This window comes from Hipposideros armiger, unplaced genomic scaffold (assembly GCF_001890085.2).
Source record: "Hipposideros armiger isolate ML-2016 unplaced genomic scaffold, ASM189008v1 scaffold_160, whole genome shotgun sequence".
Taxonomy (NCBI): domain Eukaryota; kingdom Metazoa; phylum Chordata; class Mammalia; order Chiroptera; family Hipposideridae; genus Hipposideros; species Hipposideros armiger.
The window spans coordinates 197,887-223,314 of record NW_017731510.1 but is presented as its reverse complement, the minus strand read 5'-3'; the positions used below and the strand labels follow the sequence as shown (position 1 = coordinate 223,314).

Here is a 25,428-nt window from a genome sequence, read left to right as displayed (position 1 = left end):
TGTATTAGAGTTAAATATCTTGACATTTTTACTTAAAATTAATATTAGGGTTATTTTAATGTCCTATTTGGTCTTCATAATTATAATTTAATGGTGGTGTTCATCTACTTGATATATCATATTTTAATTTTTGGACATTTGGAATGATTTCTAGGTTTTTTTGCCCCTAGAATATGGTATTTTGCCCCTAGAATGGTATATTTAAGCCTGTAAAAAGTATAATTTATCTAAAAAGCAATGCACCAGTCATTTTAAATTGCATCCAGGGAACACAATATAGTTTTACTATTCATTTCTTTTTCAATCCATAGTGGAAACTCTCCATGCCCCGCCCCCACCCCATTCTTCCTCCCTCCCTCCACCCCCCACCTCATATTCATAGGGCAGAGGTCAATAGAGCAGAGTTGTTTCATCTGAAAGAAGACAATTCCAGTTTTCTTAGGTGTAAATTGGCCCCATTTGCCCTAAAAACCAGTGAGCTTAGACTGGTTGTTTTGAGTGGTTTATAGTGACCCTCTTACTATAAATGCAGGAATTACTTAATATTCATTTTATACCAAGAATTACAGCAGACCTAAAGTTAGAAAAAAATACAAAACTGTGTTTAACTTTTGGGTGTTTATATTTCCTCCCATTTTACCAGAAAGACTCATAGATACTTAATAATCAGTATGTTTGTTTGTTTTTTGCCTTCTTTTTTCAGTCTGATTAAGATAGTTTTTATTCTTACTTAGCTCAGCAATGTATTCCTTCTGCTTTATTAATAACTAAATTGATGTGCTGAGTGTCACTTAAAGTGACTGTAATTTTCAATATTGTACTTTTGTTGATGCCGCTTCTTTTCCATGTGGACTGACTTCTTGGAAGCCCAGCACCATCTCTTTTCTCCCAAATTGAACAACAGAAGTCTTATGTTTTTAGCCACATCTATTCAAACACTTTAAATTCCAAATATTTGGGAGTTAACCCTTATAGTCTATTACGCTTTGTCGCTCACTGCCTCTTAGCAGCCTCCCCTTAGTAGGGATGGCATGTTTGTTGATTTGTTTATTTATTTGATTTGTGTTCATCACCTCAATGTTTTTCTAGCTCTGTATTTTACAGAGTTGCTGAATAACATTTTTTTTTAAATAACACTAACCTGATGGAACAAATGACTAGCACTCTTAGAAACATCTTTTATACATGTGACTTTGCAATGTATTACAAGTAACAGTGTGATGAATACATTCATTCACTGAAATGATACTACTCTGATGGAACAAATGACTAGCACTCTTGAAAAAAATTGTAATGTCAGTGGCATATTTTTAAATTGTCTTTAATCAAATTCTTCCCCATAATCTTCATGACTATGCAATAGTCATGAATAATCTTCATGACAATCCTCAGGCTTAAAAATTTTAGGAATACCTTGATTCAGTAAGAATCGTACACTTATTGTCACCTTTTTCTGTTTTTTTGAGATAAAGCTAAAAACTTGACAACCAACATTTCCAGGTTATTTTGTTCCTATTCTAAGTTGCCTTGTTCTTTTAGTAATAAAAATAAAATATCTTCCTAATTTAAAGGTTGGTGCAGCGGTCTAGGATTTTTTCTGGAGGCTGCCATAACAGGGTGAGGGAAGAGGTGACTACGGTGGAGTGTATGAGTTCACTCCTACCTTTCATTGAATTCTCCTGGTGCTTAAACATAGCTAAAGAAAGGGCATACAGTGATGGTAAGGGCATAGGACTGGGGCATTTCTAGGTTATGCTTGTCCAATTTTCTGAAGAGTATAATGAAGATCATTGTTAGGAAGTTTTAATGTTCCATTTTTTGTGTGTGATTTACAGACAGATGCCAGTGTCAAGGCCATATTTTCAAAAGTGATGGTTATTACAAGTAAGTATTTCAAATATTTTATGTAAAATTTAAGGTTTAGTTGAAATATTTCTCTGATAATTTAAAGTTTTTCATAGAATTTCATTATAGGCTTTGATAATATAGGAAAAGATTAAAATGTGTTTTGATTGATCTTTTTAACAGACAACTTAGCCTTAACTTTCCTTTTTTTCTGAGTTTCATTTACTTTGCACACTACACAGAATTTTTCTTTTGTGTGTTGATATAAGCAAGAGATGGTGAAGGATTTACATACATTTATTTTTGAGAATTAATTCAATTCATTACATAAGCTTATGTTAAAACTGAATTTGTGCTCCGGTGTGGCTTGCTTTGATGTGAATCTATCTGAAGCTACTTTCATTTTGACCCAAAATTTAGAGTGAAGTATATACCTAATAATTACAAAAAAGCTTCTTTGAAAAAAATGCTAATTTGCTTTCAGTGATTTCAGATACAGTGTTACCTAATAATTACATTTAACAGTAAATACAAAAGAATTGTGCGGTACACTTCCTTTGTTTAGAGAGAGCAGCTGTTTCTGCTGGGGATTTGCTTTTTCTCTCACCTCAGAGATGACTGTGATGGCAGAGGGATAGAGGGAAAATGAGGAACACCTGGATGAATGCGTCTACTGAGCTTCCCCGGGTAGTAATGAAGAGAGTTAGGTGGATTTCTGAAATGTTAACAAATACCCCAACATGTATATGGAAGTAATGCTAAGACGCTGAATAGAACAGTAACCTGATTCACTGGGCTTTGGACTAAGTTAGGAGTTTTAGCATGAATGGGGCTTTAAGACCAAAATGTAGTTTAGTTGTGGGCAGTTAAACATATATTTGTTTTCAGTCCTGTTGGATACCTTAAAGCAAGTGATACTGTGCTCTTGCTTTTTTATAACTATCTCCTCAGTAGTTTGGGCGTGGACACTGTCCCCTAAAGGAGATCATCTCCTATACTCTCTATCCACATCCATTTTCTTCCCAACAATTTCAGTATTTCCCAAAATCTGTTCTGAGGAATGCTAGTGTCCTGCAGATGTTAATAGTATTATTAGAGAGAAGGGTTCCATGGTCAAGTACTTAATATTTGCGGAATGGTAATTTAAAGGTTTTTGTTGCTGTTGTTCCTTCCCCTTCCCTGTCTCTTTCCTCTTCTCTGTCTCCCTTCCCCTTCCTCTCCTTCCCCTCTCCTCAAACCCCATCTCTCTTTTTTTTTTCGTTTCTTCCTTGCATGGTAGTCCTTATTGTAGCCTTTACTATGATACCTGTCCATTTAGAGGAGCTGTAAAGTGACATTTTCCAAATTTATTTGAAAACAATACAGTAGATATTTTTGTATTATAGAAACATGGAAAGGTTGTACAGTCAAGTATTTAGGGAGAAAATTTGTTCTTACTACATTCAGTGATCTAGCCAAGACTTAAAATGGAAAAGTTGATTATGAACTTGAAGACTGCATTTACTTAATTTATATTTAAAGATGAATTCAGTTGGATTTCTACTTTTATTACAGTCCATAATTCTGTAGTATAATTTCTGTTAGAAGTATCCTATCTGGTTCTCTGTAACAATTGTGAGTTGCCAGAAAAAAAGATAATAGGATCAACATTTTATTAACTATCATAAGTGTTTTGATTCATGGACCTATTAGGAGACTAATATGAAAATCATCTTTGATTCCCTGAGGACTCATCCTTTCTCACGCAGGATGGCATATCCAGCTGTAACGCCTGGAACGTGTAGCTCAGCCTGTGTCAGTGCCAGGTAGCATTCAGGTATATGTGAGTTATCTCTGGGTGGCTTAACAATAAAAGACGCAATACAAGAAATAGTTTCTTAAAGGTAAAACTTACTGGTTGACCTCTTGCTGTGAATTATAAGAGAACAATGTGTGCAACAAGCTTAAGGGGCTAATAAAATTAGTATTATTCAGGTTGACATTTAATGTCCTTAGATATTACAAGGAGTTACTTAGAAATAGCCAGTTTAGTCTTTCCCTGCATACATGTAAGTTAGGATTATTAATCAGAATAATAAAAAGAGTGAAAAATGTTGATCTTTCATTATTTTGAGAAATTTCTAAAATTGTATTTTAATGGAATATCAATTTTTAAGGAAATTTGCCAGATCCTGGTAAGGCTCAGGATTTCATGAAGAAATTCACACAGGTGCTAGAAGACGACGAGAAAATACGAAAACAGTTAGAAGTCCTCGTTAGTCCAACGTGCTCCTGCAAGCAGGCTGAAGCTTGTGTGGTAAGGCGAGAACTGAAAAGAGATCCTGTTTGAAGAAACCCTGCAAATCTTTTCTGGTTTCTTTTTATAAAATAATTTATATCCCATCATGTAAAATTTAGAAAATATCACAAAAATTACAATACAGATAAATTATGATTCCTCTATAGAGACAATTGCTGTTAATATTATGGTGTATAACCTTCCACAACAAGTGGATGCATATGATTGTATATAGCTTTGTACATTTTACTTATTAATTAGTCTTTTAGAGTATGTGGTTAGCAACATAGCATACCATTGAGTATGTGTACCATAATTTATTGAACAGTCCACTGGTGTTACACATTTAGATTTTTTCCCCATTTTTTGATTAAAGAACACTTGAATATTTTTATAGTTAAATACTATTGCACAGTCTTGATTATTTCTTTAGTCAAACTCAGTATTGGCCAGTTTCATTGTTGGAAACAAGCAAAACTCAAACAAACCAAAACAGTTATTTTGATAGGATTTGTATTTCTTGTTTTAGTCATCTGACCATTCTTTTTCCTTGTGAGTATTAGTCATTCACATTTCCTTTGTACAGTGTGTGTTTTTAATCTTCACTTCCTTATCTAGGGTGATACTTGTCTTTATCTTACTGATTTGTTAGTTTGCTGGCAGTGTATGTTAATTAAGCCACAGATAACTTTCTGTCAGTTGCAGATTGCCCTTTCATCTTGTTTCTGATATCCTTTACGTACCGTAGTTTATTTTCATCTAGCTGAGTCTCCTAAGATTTTTGCCTTTGGTGTCCTGCTTATGAAATCCATCCTACAAGCCAGTGAAAATATTTACTAATGTCAGTGTTTCTCAGTCTATTGCCCATGTTATCTTCCAAGAGGCTTTTTTAAAAAAGATGATTCTTGGCTCCATCCCAGGTGGATGATATGGAAATCTTCACAGTGAGGTTCACGAGCTTACAAGCTCCCCTGATAACTGTATTCACTAAAGTTTGTGTATCCACTGACCCTTGGTTTGATTCATTAGTATTTGTTTTTATCCTTTTAGAACATTTTTGGTGGTAAGGTATGAGATAAGGATCTAAGTCTTTTTATTCTAAATGTCCAGTTATTTTAATACAGTATACAATAATCATTTTCCTACATCTGAAATGTTGTCCTCATATGCTAAATTGTTAATCTAGTCTATTTTCTGGACTTGTTCAATTCCTATTGATTTATTTATCCTAGCAGCAATACTGCATGATTTTAATTATGCTCTTAACATTTTAGTGTAATTATCTAAACATACTTTTATAATATTTTTTAAAAATCTACATTACAGCGTGAAATAACTAAGAAGTTGGGCAACCCCAAACAGCCTACAAATCCTTTCCTGGAAATGATCAAGTTTCTCTTGGAGAGGATAGCACCTGTGCACATAGATACTGAATCTATCAGGTATTTGTATATAAAAAGATTAAATTTTCATATCTATATATTCATTTGTGCTTCAGTTAATCTCTACTGAGTACGTGCTATACACAAGGCACTCATCTGTATAGGTTTAGGCATATACATAATGGCTGTCTACTCATCTATATATATCTGTGTGTATATACAGAGGGTGCCAAAAAATGTATGCACATTTTAAGAAAGGAAAAAACTGTATTAAAATTGTAATACATTGAATGACACTAGCATTCATTTGATTAACACCATCTTTTGAGCGAACATCATACTACACATGGCTACCATAATTCAATTCAACTTTGAAAAGTAATACATAGATAACATCTCTTAAAATGTGTACATTGTTTTGGCACCCCCGGTGTATATATCTATTCATGCGCGTGTGTGTGTGTACACACTCACCTGTATATATTTAGTTTTTCTTATTTATTTTAATTTTAAACATTGCTTTAATTTGGGTGAGAACTTAATCAATCTAATCTAGTTTTTTTTCTGTTACCAGTATACCAGGAATTCCTATTTTTAGTTAGCTTGCATATATTAGATAATACAAACAAATTGTAGTTATACCATCAGGAAAGGAAAACTAGGTGAGTATATCATAAAGAAACGTATGATGCATTTTCACAAATATTTGAGAACTGAAGATGTTATTTTTAAAACAAACCTTATTTAAAGTTTCAACTTTGATATCACCTGTGACATCTTGGAAAATACTTTGTTTTTATTTTTATGTCTGTACTCCATTTTGTAAAATGTGAGAAGAGCTTTGTTTTTTTTAAACTTTTTTCCTAAAATGTTTCAACTGGTTGAAAAAATACTTACAAAATATAGATAGCATACTAATTTATTAGTCATGAGTAATATCTTTCAGAGGTATATTAGAATCTAAAATAAATAATACTAGTGGTACACCCTGTACTCAGTGAAGCCCCTTTGGGGATTTTTTTTGTTGGGAGTTGGGGGCATAGCACGTAGCTTTTGGCCCCTGACCCTTCCCCCGAGATTGGGAACACCCTACTTTGGATACCCATTAGTCACTCTGGACTCCTCTTGCATCAGTTGTTATTTGAAGAAGGGGATGTGTGGTTTGAAAAACAAAAGAAAGCAAAACGAAAAACTAGAACCCTCTACATTAATGCAAGAAACAATCTGAATCAGACTGAAATTCTTTAATTAAAAAGTCATGCCTCCTTCATTCAAGGCGATGCTTGTTAGGTATTGACAAAGCCTGTTTTCTCCTTTTCATCATCTTCTGTCTAGTAATGGAATAAAGAGTTTTAATCAGGAGATTATATTATAGTTCCATAAAGTTAGTGCAAGTAGCATTCAGATGACTGAAAGAGGACTTTCTCTAAGGGTGTAGTATTTGACCAAAGGGGAAGAATGAGTAAGATTTTGTTTCTACAGAGATGGGAGAAGTAGTATTCTAAGCAATGATTTATAGAAGCCAAGTTAACTGGATAGGAAAGAACAAGGCTATTTAGAAAATGATTGCCATCTGTTTAAACAACAGTATGGAGAGGTATAAAAGTGTTATGAGATGATCCTAAAAATAACTGGGATCGGGAGTGTGGAAAGCCTTTAAGATCTAATTTTAGAGCTTTTATTTTATTCTTTGGTCTGTTGAGAACAATGGACCGACACTAGATAGGAGGAGGGTAGTAGAAGATACAGACTATTGAGGTGTAGTTATATTTGTGGATGGTGGTAGTGGTGTGGGAAGGAAAGAACATGTTTGAGAAAGGTTTTAAAGAGCACCCTAAAAAATGAATCCTCTTACTAGAAATGGGGAAGAAAGGTGAGGGGCAGTCAGAGGTATGAGTTCAGGTCCAAATGTTAAGAATAGTAATACCTTTAAAAGAAGGAAGGGAGCTGGTTTTGAAGGAGGTGAGAAACAATGTGCTTTTTATTTGGACATGATAAACAATTTAAAAAAAAAAATCAAGCCAAGTTGCGTTTAATATGAATACGAGGTCTGATAATCAAGTTTGTGAACTTGCCGCCGTGCACTTACATTGGCAGCACTGTACAAACAGCTCAGTGAGGTTTCATAACCTTGGCATCTTAGTGGCTCACAGCTGTGTTCTTGTCGATGTGTGGCGGTGTCTTACTGAGTGGCATTCATTATTGTTGTTGCATGTTTTTGTGTGCCATTGTGAGAATGTCTGAGCTTGAATTAGAACAACGAGCATACATTAAATTTCTTGTTAAACCTGGCAAGAGTGGAAGTGAAATCAGGGACATGTTAGTCCAAGTTTATGGGAATAATGCCATGAAGAAAAAAGCAGGGTACAAATGGACTAAACGTTTTCCTGAGGAGAGAGAATGCATCACTGATGAAGAGAGGTCAAGGCGGCCAGTAACCGGCAGAGTGACGAAAACATTGCAAAAATTGGTCGAATTATGCGTCAAAATCATCGGCTGACTGTGAGAAGCATAACAGAACAAGTAAACATAGATAAACAGGAAAATCTTAACTGAAAATCTTGGCATGAGAAAGGTGTGTGCAAAAATGGTCCCGAAGGAGCTCATCAATGAACAAAAGCAAAGGAGAGTTGAAGTTTGCCAAGACTTTTTGGTGAGGCAAGACAATGTTTGGGGCCATGTTATCACTGGTGATGAAACATGGGTATACCAATCCGACCCTGAAACAAAGCGTCAAAGTGCACAGTGGAAGTCAGTCAATTCTCCACGACCAAAGAAGTTCCGTCAGTCCAAATCAAGAGTCAGAATGATGTTGCTAATCGTTTTTGGTATCAGGGATTATTCATTATGAATTTGTACCAGTTGGAGTTATCCAAGTTTACTATTTGGAAGTGCTGAAAAGGCTGCATGAAAAAGTTAGATGACCTGAACTTTCTGCCAACAGTTCATGGCTCTTGCATCACAACAACGCACCAGCTCACACGACACTGTCAATGAGGGAGTTTTTAGCCAGTAAACAAATAACTATATTGGAACACCCTCCCTACTCACCTGATCTGGTCCCCAATGACTTCTTTCTTTACCAGAAGATAAAGGAAATATTGAAAGGAAGACATTTTGATGACATTCAGGACATCAAGAGTAATATGACGACAGCTCTGATGGCCATTCCAAAAAATGAGTTATAAAATTGCTTTGAAGGATGGACTAGGGACTGGTGTCAGTGCATAACTTCCCAAGGGGAGTACGTCAAAGGTGACTGTAGTGATAGTCAGCATTGAGGTATGTAGCATTTTTTCTAGGGTGAGTTCTCAAACTTAATTGTCCGACCTCGTAGGTACTCTTTTTAAAAAAATAAAAGTATTACTAATAAAGTCTATCAGTTGTTTTTTAAATTTTTTCTGCATTTGATATCATATTAGGTGGTTATGTTTTTGGCATTTAAATCTTTCATTCGTCTGGAATTCATGTTATTGTAGGGTGGAGGTAGAGGTACATTTTCTAATCATGATAGCTAGTTGTATCATCTCCATTTATTGAAAAATTGGATTCCTTCCCAATTGATTTTAAATGTTCCACTATTATAGCTTAAATTCTTACATGATTTGGACTCTTACTGCATTTCACTTTGGTTCCTTTGTATTTTGAGGTTTCTATGTTATATTTCTGTCTTCACTGAAGAAGTTCTCTCATCCCTTCACCCCTAAAATTTATTGGCTGTTGCCAAATGTTAATTAATTTTTCCAGATAAGCCATAGAATGAGTCTGTTGAATCTTATCCCACACCAAGTGTGTTCCCGTGAGATATTTATAGATTTAGTGAACAATGCCATTTGTATAATTGTGTTTCCATCGTATGAAAGTACTTGTCTTGATTTCTTTGGATCTGTATGCTTCTTTCATATAATTTTAAAATTTATATACAGATTCTGTGCATTTAGAACTTTTTATTCTTACTGATTTTATATACTTGATATGTTGTTTGTGAATTGATTTTCGCTCTATTTTTTAGATGAGTTTGGCTGATACAGAAAAGCACGGTTGATTTTTGTCATGTTTTGTTGGCATTATCTCACTGAACTCTTAGTATTTTTAGTTTTTCAGTTGATTCTCTTACCAAGAAAATCAAAGAGAATCAATTTTCTTGGTTAATGCTTTTTCTCACAGATTTTTTTTATATGTCTAGCTCTTGTTCTTAGGCTATTACCCTGTTTCCCCAAAAACAAGACCTAGCTGGAAAATAAGTCGTTGCATGATTTTAGGTGCCAAAATATGGCACCTTGGCATACTGGATATTTTAATCTGAAGGAGTTTGTGGAAAAGGCACCCTTCTCCTTGAAACAGGTCATAAAATCCTCATGTGAGGGGTGCGTGCTCTCCGTATCCTGGAGGAATCATGCTAGGGCTTCTTCTCCAGTTAGGTCCTATTTTCGGGGAAACACAGTAGCTTAGTTGTACCGCTACAGAAATACCTTTGCTGACGACCTTGGCTAAAGAACTTCACTTTTTGTCTTGGTTCTTTCTAGTCCGTATTGTTCTCTGATTATGTTTTTGATGTACAGGTATTTGTTTATTTTTGGCCTTCCCTCACTAGACCGAGAGCTTTGTGCTCTTAGTCATGGAAAAAAATAATGTGTTTAATTTTGGAAATGTATTTTTCATCCCTGTGGCATATCTAGGTAAAAAGTCTTGGGGCTCCTGAAAATATGGGAAGAGGATTCAAGCTGAAGTTTTTTTATTTGGGATAGCTGGAGCTATGAGAATTGATTAATCAGGGGAAAAAGGCAGAAAAGGAGAGAAAACATCCTCAAAGATATCGACTATTATGTCGATAAATTTAAGAGGACCTTGCAAGGGAGACAAATACATTTGACTTCCAGCTTGACCTTAAAATTTGAGTACATAATATTTTTGTAGAAACATAAATCCACTAAACATTTTAAGGAAAGTTGAATTTTCTTGTATTTTGATGTGTATTATGTCTCTAACTTGGTGTTTGATTTTTTGTATAAAGAACAAATACCTGTCAGTGTGAATGATTACTTTTGATAATTGATAGTGCACTTACAAATGTTTATTTAAAAACATAAGCTTGTTTTTAGAAGAAAATTTTAAAACATTGTGTTTCCTTTTTGGTTCAGTGTTCTAGTGTATGTCTGATACCTAGGTATTTTTACACCTTTCAGGAGCGAGCCTGTGTATGTCTGGCTCTTAACAACAGTGCCTGACAAACAGTAATATGTGGTAAATGAATGGTTTGAAAGTGCTTAATGTTGCCATTTGTCCTTTATTTCAGTATACATTGTTCTACTTACTGGAGCAATAATTAATTTTAGATAATTAGAAAGCATCTATCATTCATGTGTTGGGGCAATACAAGAATAAAAATAGACATAGCATTAATAAACAGCAAATCAAATAATAGTTTGACCTCATTTGAATGTACCAAAGACAGTACTGTTTTTGAAAAGAAACATCTTCAAAATATTACAGTTTTGTTTTTGTTTTGCATTAATTTTAGGAAACAGCTATATCAAATTTGTATATGTTTTGGATGTGGGCTACATAGAAAATATTCAGAGGCCAGGGATTTGAAATGAATCTTGACGTATCCATACTTTTGCATAACATGAAATGTCCCAAAAGAGAATACATTTTGTTTTGCAAACAAATTCACGGATGCAGGAAAAAAACAGAAAATGTTCAGGATTATTTTTCTTAAACATTGCTAATAAAGAGTTAAACTTACCCTTTTTTTGTCATACTTTAGTGCTCTTATTAAGCAAGTGAACAAATCAATCGATGGAACAGCAGATGATGAAGATGAGGGTGTCCCAACTGATCAGGCCATCAGGGCAGGCCTTGAACTGCTTAAGGTAAGCATGCTGAGGGGGAGGTGAAGTGCCTAATTAGGGAACTGCTAAACACACCTAGTTTATATTTTTTACTCTTGAGATTTGCTTACGTTTGTAGAACCTAAGGTAAAATTCTCTCATTTTAGATAATTTAGAAATTACATGTTCTAACATGTAAGCTAAATATTTTCAGTTTTAAGTTGTATATCCTAGTTTAGTAGTAATTAAAATAGGGGATTATAATTTGAAGGTTTCATTAGTGAGCAAAGAAGGCTCTTAGCCCTACCACAGAAGCCAAATTCTTCCTAAAACTTCATTTTATCTTTTTATTTTGTTAGCTAAAATATACTACTGTGTACTGTTTATAAAAACATCAGTTAATTGTTGACAACTTCGAAAATTTAAAATTAGAAAGAAAAAAATATTCATAAGCCTATCATTCATAAACATTAGTTTCTTTTGTTTCCTTTTAATATTTAAAAAAATGCACATTTTTTAGAGTTGAGATCAGACTGAATATACAATTTTGTACCTTGATTATTTTTCCTTATTAAATTATAAGCATTTTTCTGAGTGGTTTTTAAGACAGATCTGATTTTTGGCTGTCATTAGTAGATATATGCTTTTGGGCAAGTTAATGTGCCTCCATTTCCTCGACTGTAATGGATGGAGACAATAATAGCATTTATCTCAGAGAACACTAAATTAAATCATGTATGTGATTTTTTTTAATACAGTGTGTGACTCATAGTTAAAAATAATAATAAACATAGTTTTTTGAAATATTTGGAAACGGTCCACTTTTGGGGTGTCATAGTGTTTCCAAATATTTTCCTATTGCTGGATATTTACATATTTTTAATTCTTATAATCACTACTAAGATAAATATAACTAAGATCTCTTGCTTATGTCTTTATTTTAATACTGGAAGGGCATTACTGGATCACAGAGAATGACCTTTTTAAAATTCATAGATAGATAGATAGACAGACAGTCAAATTTCTTTACAGAGAAATTGTTCCCATAAATAACTCAATCAACAGTGTATAAAGGTACCTATCTCCTGTCTTCACAAACGTGGAATATTGTAAAATTTTAAGAGATTTGTTAATCTGATAAGCAAAAACACTCTTTTAATTTGCCTGATTATTACTAGTGAGGTACACCTTTCATATATTAATCATTAGTATTTTCCTTATGGTGAATTCATTATTTTTATCCTCTGTTTATTTTTCTACTGACATCTCAGTCTTTTGTTTTTTTAACTGATTTAAGTGAGCTTTTTTATTTCCGTTGCTGTTTTATAAGACACATTTGATATATATAAAAAAATATATTCTATTTAAATATAAAATAAGTTATAAAATATGGTAATAAAATGAATGCCAGTGAAAAATACACAGAATGCTACCAATACTGTAAAAATTCCCTGAGTGATTTTTTCCCCCACTCAACGTTCCCCACGTGTAATTGTCCTGAATTTTGGGGTTTTATTCTCTTAACTTTTCTTTATAGTTTTACCATCTGTGTCTATGTATATATTTCTAAGTAACTTATTTTTCTTCTTGTTTTTTAAACTTGCAAATAAATATTTCTTTGTACATAATGTATTTTTCTACTACTTCTTGTTTTTACATTCCGCATTCAATTCCAGTTGTTTATTTTGAGCTTTAAAAATACCATGGTGTTCAGAAAGTTTGTTTTTGTTTTCTAAATCTGAAACATAACCCATCTGAAATATATTTTGAAAGTGTATAGTTAGGGGGAGGGTCTAATATAATTTTCTCCAAATAACTACCCAGTTTTACTAGGATTTTTTTAAAAATCCCATTTATTAAAAATCCCGTTATTCTCATTTATTTTCTGTTGCCTTCTGTATAATCTATTCTGTGTAATCCAAATTTTTATATATTTTATGGTCTATTTATTACTTTCCTTTTTCTGTTTAATCTTTTTCTAATGATAATACCATGTTGATTTGATTGTTTTAACCTTATAATATCTTTTACTATCTGGTGTTTTACCCCCAAGTTATTTTTTTTTCAATAATGTCACTGGCTAGTCTCTTCTAATGACCTTTATTTAGAAGAATAGAGGTATTTTGTTAAATTCTCTTTTCTTATCCCCTTTTGTACCCTCATTCCCCTTAAAAAAAAAATTAACTGAAATCCAGATTATTTTGAGTAGAATTATATTACTATTTAATTTTGAAAGAAATGAGTTCTTTAGATCATACAGTTCCTACATAAGAACAGTTCTATTATATATTTAAGGAAGTTTTTATTTATAGTACTCTCATTTACTTGTTAGCATAATTATTTTTGTATTTGATTTGTAATGTTTCTAATATGTGATATTTTAAATTCATATTATAGTGAATGAAAGGATTTACACATCGTTTTTATGACTTAAATTTTAGGTACTCTCATTTACACATCCCATTTCATTTCATTCTGCTGAGACATTTGAATCTCTCCTGGCTTGTCTAAAAATGGATGATGAAAAAGTTGCCGAAGCTGCACTCCAAATTTTCAAAAACACAGGAAGCAAAATTGAAGAGGATTTCCCACACATCAGATCGTGAGTTGAGTTTATTCTGATAAATATTCTGGAAAACAGAAAAATCATTTGCTGTTTCTTGAATTATGTAATAACTGGAATCTTTTAAGCTTTGAGGAGATGATGTCTAGGTTTTTCTTAAGTCTGTACTACGGCTTAGATTCCCATTTTCTAGGAGAAAGCATTGATTGGTATTTTAGAAGGTTCATGAAAATGTAGGGTGAACATGTCATTTCTTTCTGAAGCATTAATTTTGCTTAAAGATTTAAATCAAAACAATTTTATAGTTAGGTAGTCCCTTATTATATTGTGGCATAAGTAGTTCACATGGATTTAAGATCCACTGGGAAATCCTGAAGGAATTTCAGTAGGACCTTCCATTGCACTCTCCACTTCCTCTGTAACAAAGAGTACTGGATCGAAAATTTTCCGACCGAGTGCTGTATCTGACACAGGGAAGTGGGGAAGCGTGAACAAGCGTCTTTACAGCAGTGTGTTGTTATTGTGTGTTCCAGTATTTTTAAGAATTGGAAATTGCGCTGTTACCCTCGTAACATCTCTAGTGGTGGCTGATTATTTGTCAGGATTCTGTAACAGCTCAAAAGAAGAAGGCTTCATTTTTTATGAATCCCTCTTTTTTGTTATGCATCTCCTCCCTGTTCCTGGAAAGCTATCTGATAGTCTTCATATTATTATAGTCATTGATGGGCAATTTTACCTGAACCGCATTACTTCTGGCTTAGTCATTTCCCAGTGAGTTGGGGTGGGGTAGCGTGCTTCTTCCTGTTGAAGTGCCTGTGGCCCCTTTCCTCAGAAAGGGACTGTGTAGAGTCTGAGGTGCATGTTTTGTTACTCCTTCTGTTCATGTGGACTTAATTCTATAAACTATTGATAAATAGGACAAAGGCATTATTTAAATAATTACTGAAACGCACCAGAGTGTTATAACAGTATTCTCTTTGGCAAAAGTAGGAAACTTGATTGTTTACAACTGACTTCTTAATTTTTAAGGGAACCCAGACATGAATTTCCATTTGGAATGGCGCCGTCCCTCTTCTGTCCACATCAGAAATCAGAGTTTGGAGAAAGACGTACAAACACATCCGCTATATATATCAACTATATATAACTCAATACTACTTATAATACTAAATGCCCACCTATTGTATTATCTCATCAAAATCCTATAACCGTTCATTGAAGTGTATGAATTAGCTTCCTAATCTTCCACATGAGGAATCTTAAGTTTCAACTACAGTAAATGGTTTTAGGTCAGATATCTAGCAAGTAGCAGAATGAAGATTTGAGTTTAAGCCCGTGTTAATCATATCTGTTACAGCATGTTCCCTTTCTTAATTAGAGCTTTAACCAAATTTTAGTTTGATTTATTCACTGTGGGTTTTTTATTTTCATTCTAGTCTATTTTTCCTAGTACCTTTTATATTTTAAAAATATTATTTAATATATTTGTAGAACTACAAGAGCAAGGTTGAAAGGTGGGCATTTTAAAACATGCTGTTATAATATGAAACTGAAGTACTTAAAATTATCTGACTTACATGCTGAGTGTATTTCAGGTGTGTCTCATGAGGAAAATTAACTCAACTGATTTTCAACATCGGCTATGTGCACACTGTTCTCGATGAAGTGACTCACACTATATGTCTTCCTGGAGATAAAATATGTATGCAGATTTTGTTTTAAATTATTGGATTGTCAGAAAAGTCATGACGTATTTTTCTATGTTTTTCGTTGCAAAAATGCGTCATGACTTTTCCGACAACCCAATATTGAATTTGGGAGTTGCTTTTGAGGAAAAATAGTAAAGTTAAAGTGAATGTTTATTAAATTATTTTCCCTTGAATTCACCAAAATAATCTAAAAGAACCAACAGAAAAATGTATATAAGTAGAAGCTACCACAGACTAAACAGATTGTTGCTAGGTAAAAGCTATTTAGACTGAATTGAATGTGAAAGACAGTTGATATACATATCTCTGAATAAGGTATATAAAGGAAAGCATAGAAAGTGTTCTGTCCTTGGCTTAAATTTAGAGAGAAGAGATTGAGGCATCGTCAGGCTTTGAAGGAAATCAGGAGAGCATGGTTTCAGCTGTACTATTAAAGGAGAGCCTTAGTGGTCATCCCGTTTTTCTTGAGGCTGACCTATTTTCCTTAACAGGAGGAGCAAAGCTTAGAGTAGAATCATGAAGCAAATTTTTACCAACTTTGCAGAAACAGAAATAATTATGTGCTGACCCACTAAACAAAACTGATGGTGAGTTATGGGTTTCATTCTGACTCAGCGTGTATCTTAGGAGTCAGACTCATCCCAAAGTAGGCAGATGTGCCAAATCTGAGAGTCCGCTTATAGCACAGTAACTAGCCATTGTCCAAGTGGAGCTGGTTCTCATCACTGGAAGAGTTTCAGCAGACTTGGAGAGAAATTACACAGAGATAAGGATCACTGCCTTTAGTCCCACTCCCTCCTCTGTGCTGCTTAGCCAGCTGATTAAGCAAGTATAGCCGGAGTTGGGGACTTTGATGTTAATTTTTTAGGAGAAATGTCCAATCGTCACTATCCGTATTTTTGTTTAAATGGCAGAGCCGGAGAGAATTTCTCTTATTCAAAGATTAATTAACAGAATACAAATAAATTAACAGACATGAAACTTACAGAAATATTTTAGCATTCAAAAGTACCTGATAAGCACTATATGGAAGAATTTAATTTTTCTAGGGAAAAAGAAAATTTTAGATAGTTCTAAACTGCCAAAAAAGTTAAACAGCAAATCACATCTGGGAGGAAAAAGAACAAAAATAAGATAATATATATAAAGGGAGGTGGCAGTGCTAAGGATAAAGAGGAGCTGAAACATATTTACATTATAGAATACAATTGATTACAAGCAGCAATGAGTAGAGTAAACAATATAGAAAATGTAATCAGTAAGCTACAGAGTAAGCTTGAGGAAATTGCATAGAATGTGGAGACAGTGGGCAAAGAAATAAAGGCAACTAAAGAGAGTGAATACCAGATAGTGAAGAGCTATAATTGCTTTCTGTGGAGAAGACAACAAAATAATGGAAAGTGTAAAATATTCAAAAAATAACAATAGTAACTTGTTTAGTATGAATGAATCTGGAGATCAAGAAGGGCTCATGTTTTAGGAAAATGTCCTGATGGGATTTACTGAATTTTCAGGGATTACAGAAGTGATTTCACAAACATCAAGGGGAAAAAAAGAAGTAGGTCATGTACAATGGAAAAGTAATGAAGCTGACATATTTCTTTTCAGCTACATAAGATTTCTGAAGTTAATGATTCAACACCTAGGGAGGTTTGATGGACAAAAAGAATGTAACTAAAGAATTTACTAACTGGCCAAGGAAACGAAGGATACTCTTTAGGATACAAGGACTCAGAAAATGTATTACCCCTTTCTTATTGTGAGGTCACTCTGTTTACCAAGTTGTATGCTTTTTTCCCTTTGCATTTGCGTATCTTTCATATGTCTTTTCTCATTGTTTTACACTGAGTATTTAAGTTTTAGATGTGGCTGTATTTATGTTTTAGATATTTGTAAACCTGAATTTATTTTAAAGGATGATGTAAATAAATTGGCTCAAGAAGAGAGAAGAAAAACATAATAGGTATAATCATAAAAAAAATTAGGAAAGTTATCCGCTAATAAGAGTGCCATTAAAATCCGTTGCATGTTAAAGAAGGTATTTAAAATCTGCAAGAAACCAAGAATTCTAATTCTCTTTTAATTGTTCAGAGCATAAGAAAAAAAAAATTTAGATTACTTCTTATAAAGCCAAGTTAACTAGCAGGAATGCTAAAACCTGATAAAAGATATCCCCCCAAAAGAAAACTAAGACAAATCTTACTAATATTGATGCAAAAATTATAAGTAAAATATTAGGGGGCCGGCCGAGTGGCACGTTGGGATGCCATCTTTGTGCAGCAGGGCCCCGGTTCGGATCCCACATGAGGACTAGTGACACTGCCCTCTACAGCTAAAATGGTGAACAACAGCTCAACCTGGAGTTGAGATGCCGTGAGTTGCCAGTGATGGCGTAGGCTGCAGCCCCTGCTTCAATGGGCTGCCATAAGCTACCGTGTGTGGCCAGCAGCCAGCGTGAGCAGCCAGTAGCCGGTGTGAGCTGCCAAGAGCCGCTGTGAGCAGCCATCCAGAGGCCAGTGACCGATCTGCTCACAGTGATAATACCAACATGGGCCAGTGAGGCGACGTCCTCCACAACTAGACTGAAGAACCAAAGAACAGCAACTTATCTGCTCCTCTTCCCCAATTCCCCAACGCTGTTCCCCTCTCCCAATTCCCCAATAAAATCTTAAAAAAAAAAAAATTAGGGAAAAGAGAGTTTGCAACAAGAATATACTATATATTCCAGGACTATGAGAGGGTTGGTATTAATAAGCCTGATATTCATGTTACAATTCGTCGTATAAGTGAATAAAAGGAAAGGGCACATAATCATTTTGATAGATGCTGAAAGGGCTCTGATTAAAAAAAAAATCAGTCTTTATAATTAAACCCAATACAATAGGATTAAATGCCTTCATAACATAATAAATATCTCTCAAAGTAGTAGGCACCATTGTATAGTGAAACACTATACAATGCATTCCAAGTAAAGTCAGGAAAATATACTATTGTTGCCATGATTTAACATTATTTGGAAGCACTAGCCAATATAATTACATAAGAAAATTTAAAAAGAGGTTTAAGTGCTAGAAAGGAGGAAGCAAAGTTATATTTCTTGGAAAATCCAAGAGAATCAACTAAAAATATGATAAAATAAATATGTAAAAATCCAAAGCTTTATTTATCTACCAATAACATCCATAGAAAATGTTGTAGGAGTAAAAATCAGAAGACCTAGAAGTAAGGTATACAAGAAATTTGCAACCCTACAATAGTGGGTGAAGGAGTGTAATATTTAACAAAGAAATTTGTCAGGAAATGTTAGATTACCCAATAAATAACTGGCAGGCTGTTTGAAAAAGAGAAATTAATGTAGACTACTTGTCTTGATTTTACATATATTCCACATGAGTCAAAGATCAAATTTTTATCTAAGATTTTAAATATATAAAGTGAATTATTGAAAGTAGTAGTAACCATACATTTCTGTAACTCCTTCTTTGTGGGGGAAGGGACACTAATGCTAAGTCCCTAAAGGAAATATTGATGGATTGGATTTTCAGAAATCCATTTGTTGAAAAAATATTTACAGAACTTTCACTGTATGTAAGGTACTGAGAATGTTGAACATGACAGGTTAACCCTTATATTTTAGTGAGGAAGAACACTGTTCGGATAAAAGCAAAAGTCATGAAATAAGCTGGAAACAAATCATATGCTGGGAAGCTACTGTATTTTGCTGTGGATAATGCACTCCCGTGTATCATGCGCACCCACTTTTTTGGCCCATACTTTCAGGGGAAAAAAGTCCTTCATTTTAAGTTTTTAATCCAAATTTTTATTTGTTTACGTTTAGGTGCTTTTTTGTATTATAAAGGAATATTAGCATTTATTTTTTAACATATTATGGTACAGGAAATTTTATGTAACAAATAATTACAAACAAAAGAACCAGATACAAGGTACAAGAAAATTTATGTATCGGTAATAAATTTATGATATTTACACATCATAGGCCAAAAACACTTCCTCGTTGCAAGTTCATCGTAAGTTCAACAAAGCTGATTATTGTATCCCAGGATATTATTTTGCATACGGATATTGTTACTGATTTCTGCAGTTAACACTTAACTCATAAGCATAAATAAAAGAATTAAAAACATTTATATAGATACTGAATTAACGCAGAATTAGTATAATGCGCATCCTTATTTTTCCTTCACAAATTTGGGCTAGAAAGTGTGCATTATATATTGCAAAATATGGTATATTCAATATATATGACTTAGAAAAAGTTAACATCTGTATTATATGAAGACTTTTAAAGGACTAACAAGTCTCACAGTAGAATACTAGCCGAGCGAATGAACAGGGAATTCACAAACAGGAAATCTTGCCAGTCCCCCAAATCAAGAAAAGACATTTATACCTACTAAAGTAATCGAGGAAAATACAAATAATATTCGTGCTATAATCAGTGTTAGCTAGCATTCCAGTGGTGCTTTCTTGGTTGGAGTAGATGTCTACGATGATTATATGATTCAGGGTCCAGTCAGAGAAACAGAAACCATAGTAGGTATTTTAAACACAATGAATTAATACAGGTATTTGAAGGAAGCTGGGAAGAAGTAGTGTTAAGGACTGCTCAGTGAGTGTAAGAGCCCTGTCAACGTCACCCAGCTGTCAGCAGGGGTGGCCTGGCTGTTACTTAGGGGGCGCAGTGAAGCTACCCCACAGAATGCCTAGATATGCTCTAGTATCTTTTACTGGGAGAATCTAACAGGAAGCTAGCTAGTGAGGGGGTCTGGGAAATGTAATTTGCAGAATTACAGCTAGCTTCAGGATTTTAGAGCAGATTATAGGATAGGCTTAAAGTTCAGAGATAGTAGGTAAGTAACTAGCACAGGGATGGTCATGGTTTTGTTGTTAAGGTTTAAATAAAAAGACCATCTAAATGCTCATCAGTGGGAGATTAATTATATCAGTTGTGGTATAGCCATCCACTAGAGAGCTATGTGACCATTAAAAAGAATAGTGTTAGTAATTCTTGGCATAGGCGGTCTCTACAACATTGTTGGGTGGAAAAATGTTTCTAAACAGTATTTTTATCTTCATTTAATTAATATATGTGTGTATGTATAGAGAAATTTTAGAAGTATGTGCACCAAAATGTTAAAAGTAATTATTTCAGGGTAGTAGAATTTTGAGGTTTTCTTTACTGTTTTTAATATATTTTTTAGTTTTGTTTGCATTTTCTGCATGTGTGTTATTATCACAAGGGAGGTAAAACTTGAATTTGAAAAAAAAAATTTAATGAGGGAATGGGGCTGACCGAGTGGTTCAGTTGGTAAAGAGTTGACTTGGGAGCATGAGCTCTGAGCAGCAGGGCCGCTGGTTCGGTTCCCACATGGGCCAGTGACGCTGCACCCTCCACAGCTAAGATGGTGAACAGCAGCTTGACCTGGAGCTGGGCTGCCCTGAGTGGCCGGCGATGGCGTAGCCTACAGCGGGGCTGCAGCATGAGTTGGCTGGCGGCCGAAGAGCCTCCGTGAGTGGCCGTCCAACGGCCGGCAACCGATCTGCCTCAGCTGGGAAGAGCGCAATGATCATAATACCAACATGGGCCAGTGAGGCGACATCCTCCACAACTAACCTGAAGAACAAAAGAACAGCAACTTGTCTGTTCCCCTTCCCCGATTCCTCAATGCTATTCTCCTCCCCAATTCCCCAATTAAAAAAAAAATTTAATGAGGGAATAAAGGATTCCTTTTCATAGAAACTTATTAATAGAAAAGTAGTCAGAAAGTAGTTGCTTCTTTTACATTTCATTAACTTCTAAGACTGCCTAGTACTTCAGAATTCTTGAAATTGTTTCTTTATTCTTTTTTGTTTATTATTTTGGTTTAGTCTGTTTAAATGAGAAAAAGAAAACATTGGATGAGCTTAGAATTTCTCATATTATATATTTTTTAAAAGTATATTGGTATACAGTATGATATTAGTTTCAAGTGTACAACATAGTGATTAGACATTATATACCCTGTTATGTGCTTACCACTCTGAGTCTGGTAACCATCTCTCACCCTGCAAAGTTATTGTACTATTGACTATATTCCTCTTCACATTTTTCACCCATTGCTCCACTCCCTTTCCCTCTGGCAACCATCAGTTTGTTCTTCGTTTCCGAGTCTGTTTTTGTTTTGTTTGTTTTGATTTTTTTAAAACTCCAAATATAAGCAAAATCATATGGTATCTTTCTCTGTCTGACTTATTTCACTTAGCATAATACCGTCTAGGGCCATCCATGTTGTTAGAAAGTTCAGGATTTTTTAAAATTATTTTATTGCTTAGTAATATTCCATTTGTGTGTGTGTGTGTGTGTGTGTACACACATTGTATCATCTTTATCCATTTATTTATCAATGGACACCTACATTGCTTCCATATCTTGGCTATTGTAAATAATGCTGCATTGAATATAGGGGTGCATAGATGTATTCAAAATTGTTTGTTTTCTTCAGATAAATACTGAGGATGGGATTGCTGGGTCATATGATAGATCCCATTTTATTTTTTGAGGAATGTTGATACTGTTTTTCCATAGTGGCTGCACCAGTTTGCAGTCTCACAACAGTGCACAAGGGTTCTCTTTTCTCCAGCTCTCTTTTATGGATGTTCGTATTGCAAAATCTCATTTATGAAAAGATAGGTCTTATCTGGGGAGTTTAGTTACTGAAGTAAGTAGAAAATAATTTTTTATTTCACAAAGTAGCTGCAAACCATAGACTAAAAGGATAGCATTTTGGTGAGACTCTAATTGTTTTCTACACATTTTATTATTGAGATTTTCAAACACAAAGAAGTAGATGGAATATTATAATGAATTCCCATGTGTCCACCAACCAGCTTATATGTGAATAACTTATAGTCACTTTTATTTACTTTATAATTCTACGCACTTTCCCTGTTTCCTTTGTATTTGAAAGCCAATCCGAGACACTATATCATCATGTGTACGTCTAAGTATTGCTAAAAAATAAGAACTCTTAAAAAATAATTACAATGCCTTTATCACAAACACAGTTAACAGTAGTTGCTTAATGTTAATAATACCCAATCTTCTCAAAAATGTAGTAATTTTTTTAACATTTCTTTTTTGTGAATGAGGATGCAGGTAAGGTTTTCGCATTTTTACTGGTTGGTATGTCTTCTAAGTGCCTTGTCTCTTTTCTTCTCCCCCTCCAGTTCTCTTTCTCTTCTTGTGTTTGATAAAGAAACCAGGTTGTTTGACTTGTTTCACGGAGACGAATTTTTGCTAATTGTATGACTTTGGCATACTTTACCAGTTCCTTGTATTTTCTGTAATGGAATAGTTGAATCCGGAGGCCTGGTTGGATTCTGTTTCAACTCTTTTGTTGTTCAAGAACCACTTTATAGATGGTAGTAAGCTCTTCTGTCAGGAGACACATGACATCTGGTTATTTCTCTGTTTATGATGTAAGCAGCTGATGACACTTAGTAATCAGTGGAGATATTCTATTCTGTCATTCCTTCATCACTTCTTAGCTGAATACTTCTATAAAGAATTTCTCATCTATTCTTTGGTCCCCAGTGTTAGATTTATTTAGGAAAGGCAGGATAAATGCTTGATTCTTTTATGTTATTGAACAGTGTTCAAAATAAAGAATGACTTTACTAGCATCCTCCAAATATGACCAATTAACATTGTCTTTTAAAAATATCATTACACCTGAAACTAATAAAAAAAATATCATTATAAACTCATGGATTTACATGTATTTGTTTCAGTCAATTGCAGTGATCACGCTCGATGCTCAACTCAGATGGTCCCATTTGCCCAGGAGCCTGTTCAGGTTGACCCAGGAGTCCTTTTGAAAAGCTTCACTAATCTTTGTAATTCCTTTGCAGTCTGGTATGACAAGGTGTTCCAGGCCCATCTTGTGCACATCCTGCCCCAGACCTGAAATTAGACATTTCTCTGAGGCACCTCAGTTAGTTCCTTTTAATGGGAATGTTACAAAAAATCAGTGTGAGTCCTAGGAGCACTGATTGCTAATGTGTGGGTCGTTTTACTAGGCAGGTGCATTGGAAACAGCTAAAGAAAGTGTTTTAGAATATGAAATGCATTGAGTTTATATTGATTATTCCAGTTCAAATTCAGGACTAGAGAGTTTTTATTGAGCCTTTTCAATTTTACGTTTGTATTTCTTTTTCCCCATGCTGAGTGAGATCACAGGATGATAAAACTATAATACTACATAATAACTCAATTTGAATTATTCCATAAAAAATATGTAACTGTCTCAGAATAGCAGTAGCGCCACCAGTGTTATTCTGAAAAAACAGTTGTTTGTTTGTGCGGGTGGTTCTCATTTGTATTTAGGGTATATCACATTAAGGATTTACAGTCAAACCCTTGTGTTCTAAAGTTACTTGGAATGACTCTTTTTTGTGGTTCATTTATTTTTTAAGAGGTTACTCTCAAATTTTATTTCTTATGAAATATCCACTGGTTTCAAAGACAAGTCTAAAAGCAAGATATATTCTCAAAAACTTAGCTGTTTCTCAACTCTCTACCCTATTCTTTCTTACCTATAGATAAACTTTTGAAAAAGTTCTTCCGTACATGTCTGTATGGAAGTGTTCAAAATGTGCATATGTTTATGTATACATATGTGTTCATATACCCCTTTTGATAGATAAATGATGAAGTACATTATACACTTTTTTCTTCATCTTGCCTTTTTCTCTTTACACATACTGGCAGTGATGCCATATTTAAATATTTACTGTGGATCCATCATAGAGGAAATGCATATATAATTTTGGTAGATGTCCCTCCATCCCCTTCCATAGTGGTATTCCATTTTGCATTCCCACTGGCAGTATATGAACACACCTGATTCCCCATAGACTGTGTTGTTAGGAAACATGTCTGTTTGTCCCTGGTCATTTTCCTTGTTCTGCAGCCTTTGTCTCAGAGTAGTATAGCCACTTACTATTAGTTTTTGTAAGGCATATGTTTTTTTTATTTTTTAGCATTAAATTTTCCTGGGACTTAATATTTAAAATATTTAAAATGAGTTCCTTGTAAATATCCTGTAGTTTGGTCTTTGTTTTGTTTTTGTTGGTTTGTTTGTTGTTGTTTTAATCCAATTTGAGAAACTGTCAATTGGAATAGTTAGACCATTTACATTTAATGTAATTATTGATTATAGTTGGATTTAAAGTTACCATCTTCATATTTGTTTCTGTTTCATCTCTTCTGTGTTCCCCTTCTATTTCTGCTCTCCTTGGGATTGAGTGTCTTTAATGATTTTGTTTTATTATCTTCGCTATTGGCTTATGTACGTTCAAATAAAATTATACTATTTAATGTATATCATAAAATCCTTGCAACAGTGTACTCCCATACTCCCCCCCCCAACTTCCCCAGGCTTTTTTGCTCTTGTCATACGTTTTGTTTCTGTGTATGTTATAAACAGTACAGTACATTGTTCATATTTTTGTTCTAAATAGTTTGCTATATCTCAGATTAACACTGACAGATTTATTATATTTGAGTTTTTTTTTTTAAGATTTTTATTGGGGAATTGGGGTATGGGAACAGCGCTGGGGAATTGGGGGAAGGGGGACAGACAAGTTGCTGTTCTTTTGTTCTGCAGTCTAGTTGTGGCGGACGTTGCTTCACTGGCCCAAGTTGGCACCATCATTGCGCTCAAGGCAGATCAGTCGCTGGCTTCTGGACGGCCACTCATGGCGGCTGCTGGCCGCTCACGCTGGCTGCTGGTTACACACGGTAGCCCATGGCAAC

At 34.3% G+C, this 25,428-nt stretch overlaps 1 protein-coding gene across 5 annotated transcripts in view; it reads left to right on the top strand.

Moving 5' to 3' along the window:
* Nucleotides 1-25,428, top strand: part of PDS5B (PDS5 cohesin associated factor B) — a 164,771-nt gene that overhangs the window by 90,524 nt on the left and 48,819 nt on the right. For all 5 annotated transcript variants that reach the window (XM_019651446.1, XM_019651450.1, XM_019651448.1 and 2 more), the window contains exons 15-19: nt 1,836-1,884; nt 4,002-4,141; nt 5,450-5,565; nt 11,276-11,381; nt 13,781-13,941. In XM_019651446.1, the coding sequence (XP_019506991.1) occupies nt 1,836-1,884; nt 4,002-4,141; nt 5,450-5,565; nt 11,276-11,381; nt 13,781-13,941 (572 nt within the window). The remainder of the gene's footprint in view (nt 1-1,835; nt 1,885-4,001; nt 4,142-5,449; nt 5,566-11,275; nt 11,382-13,780; nt 13,942-25,428) is intronic.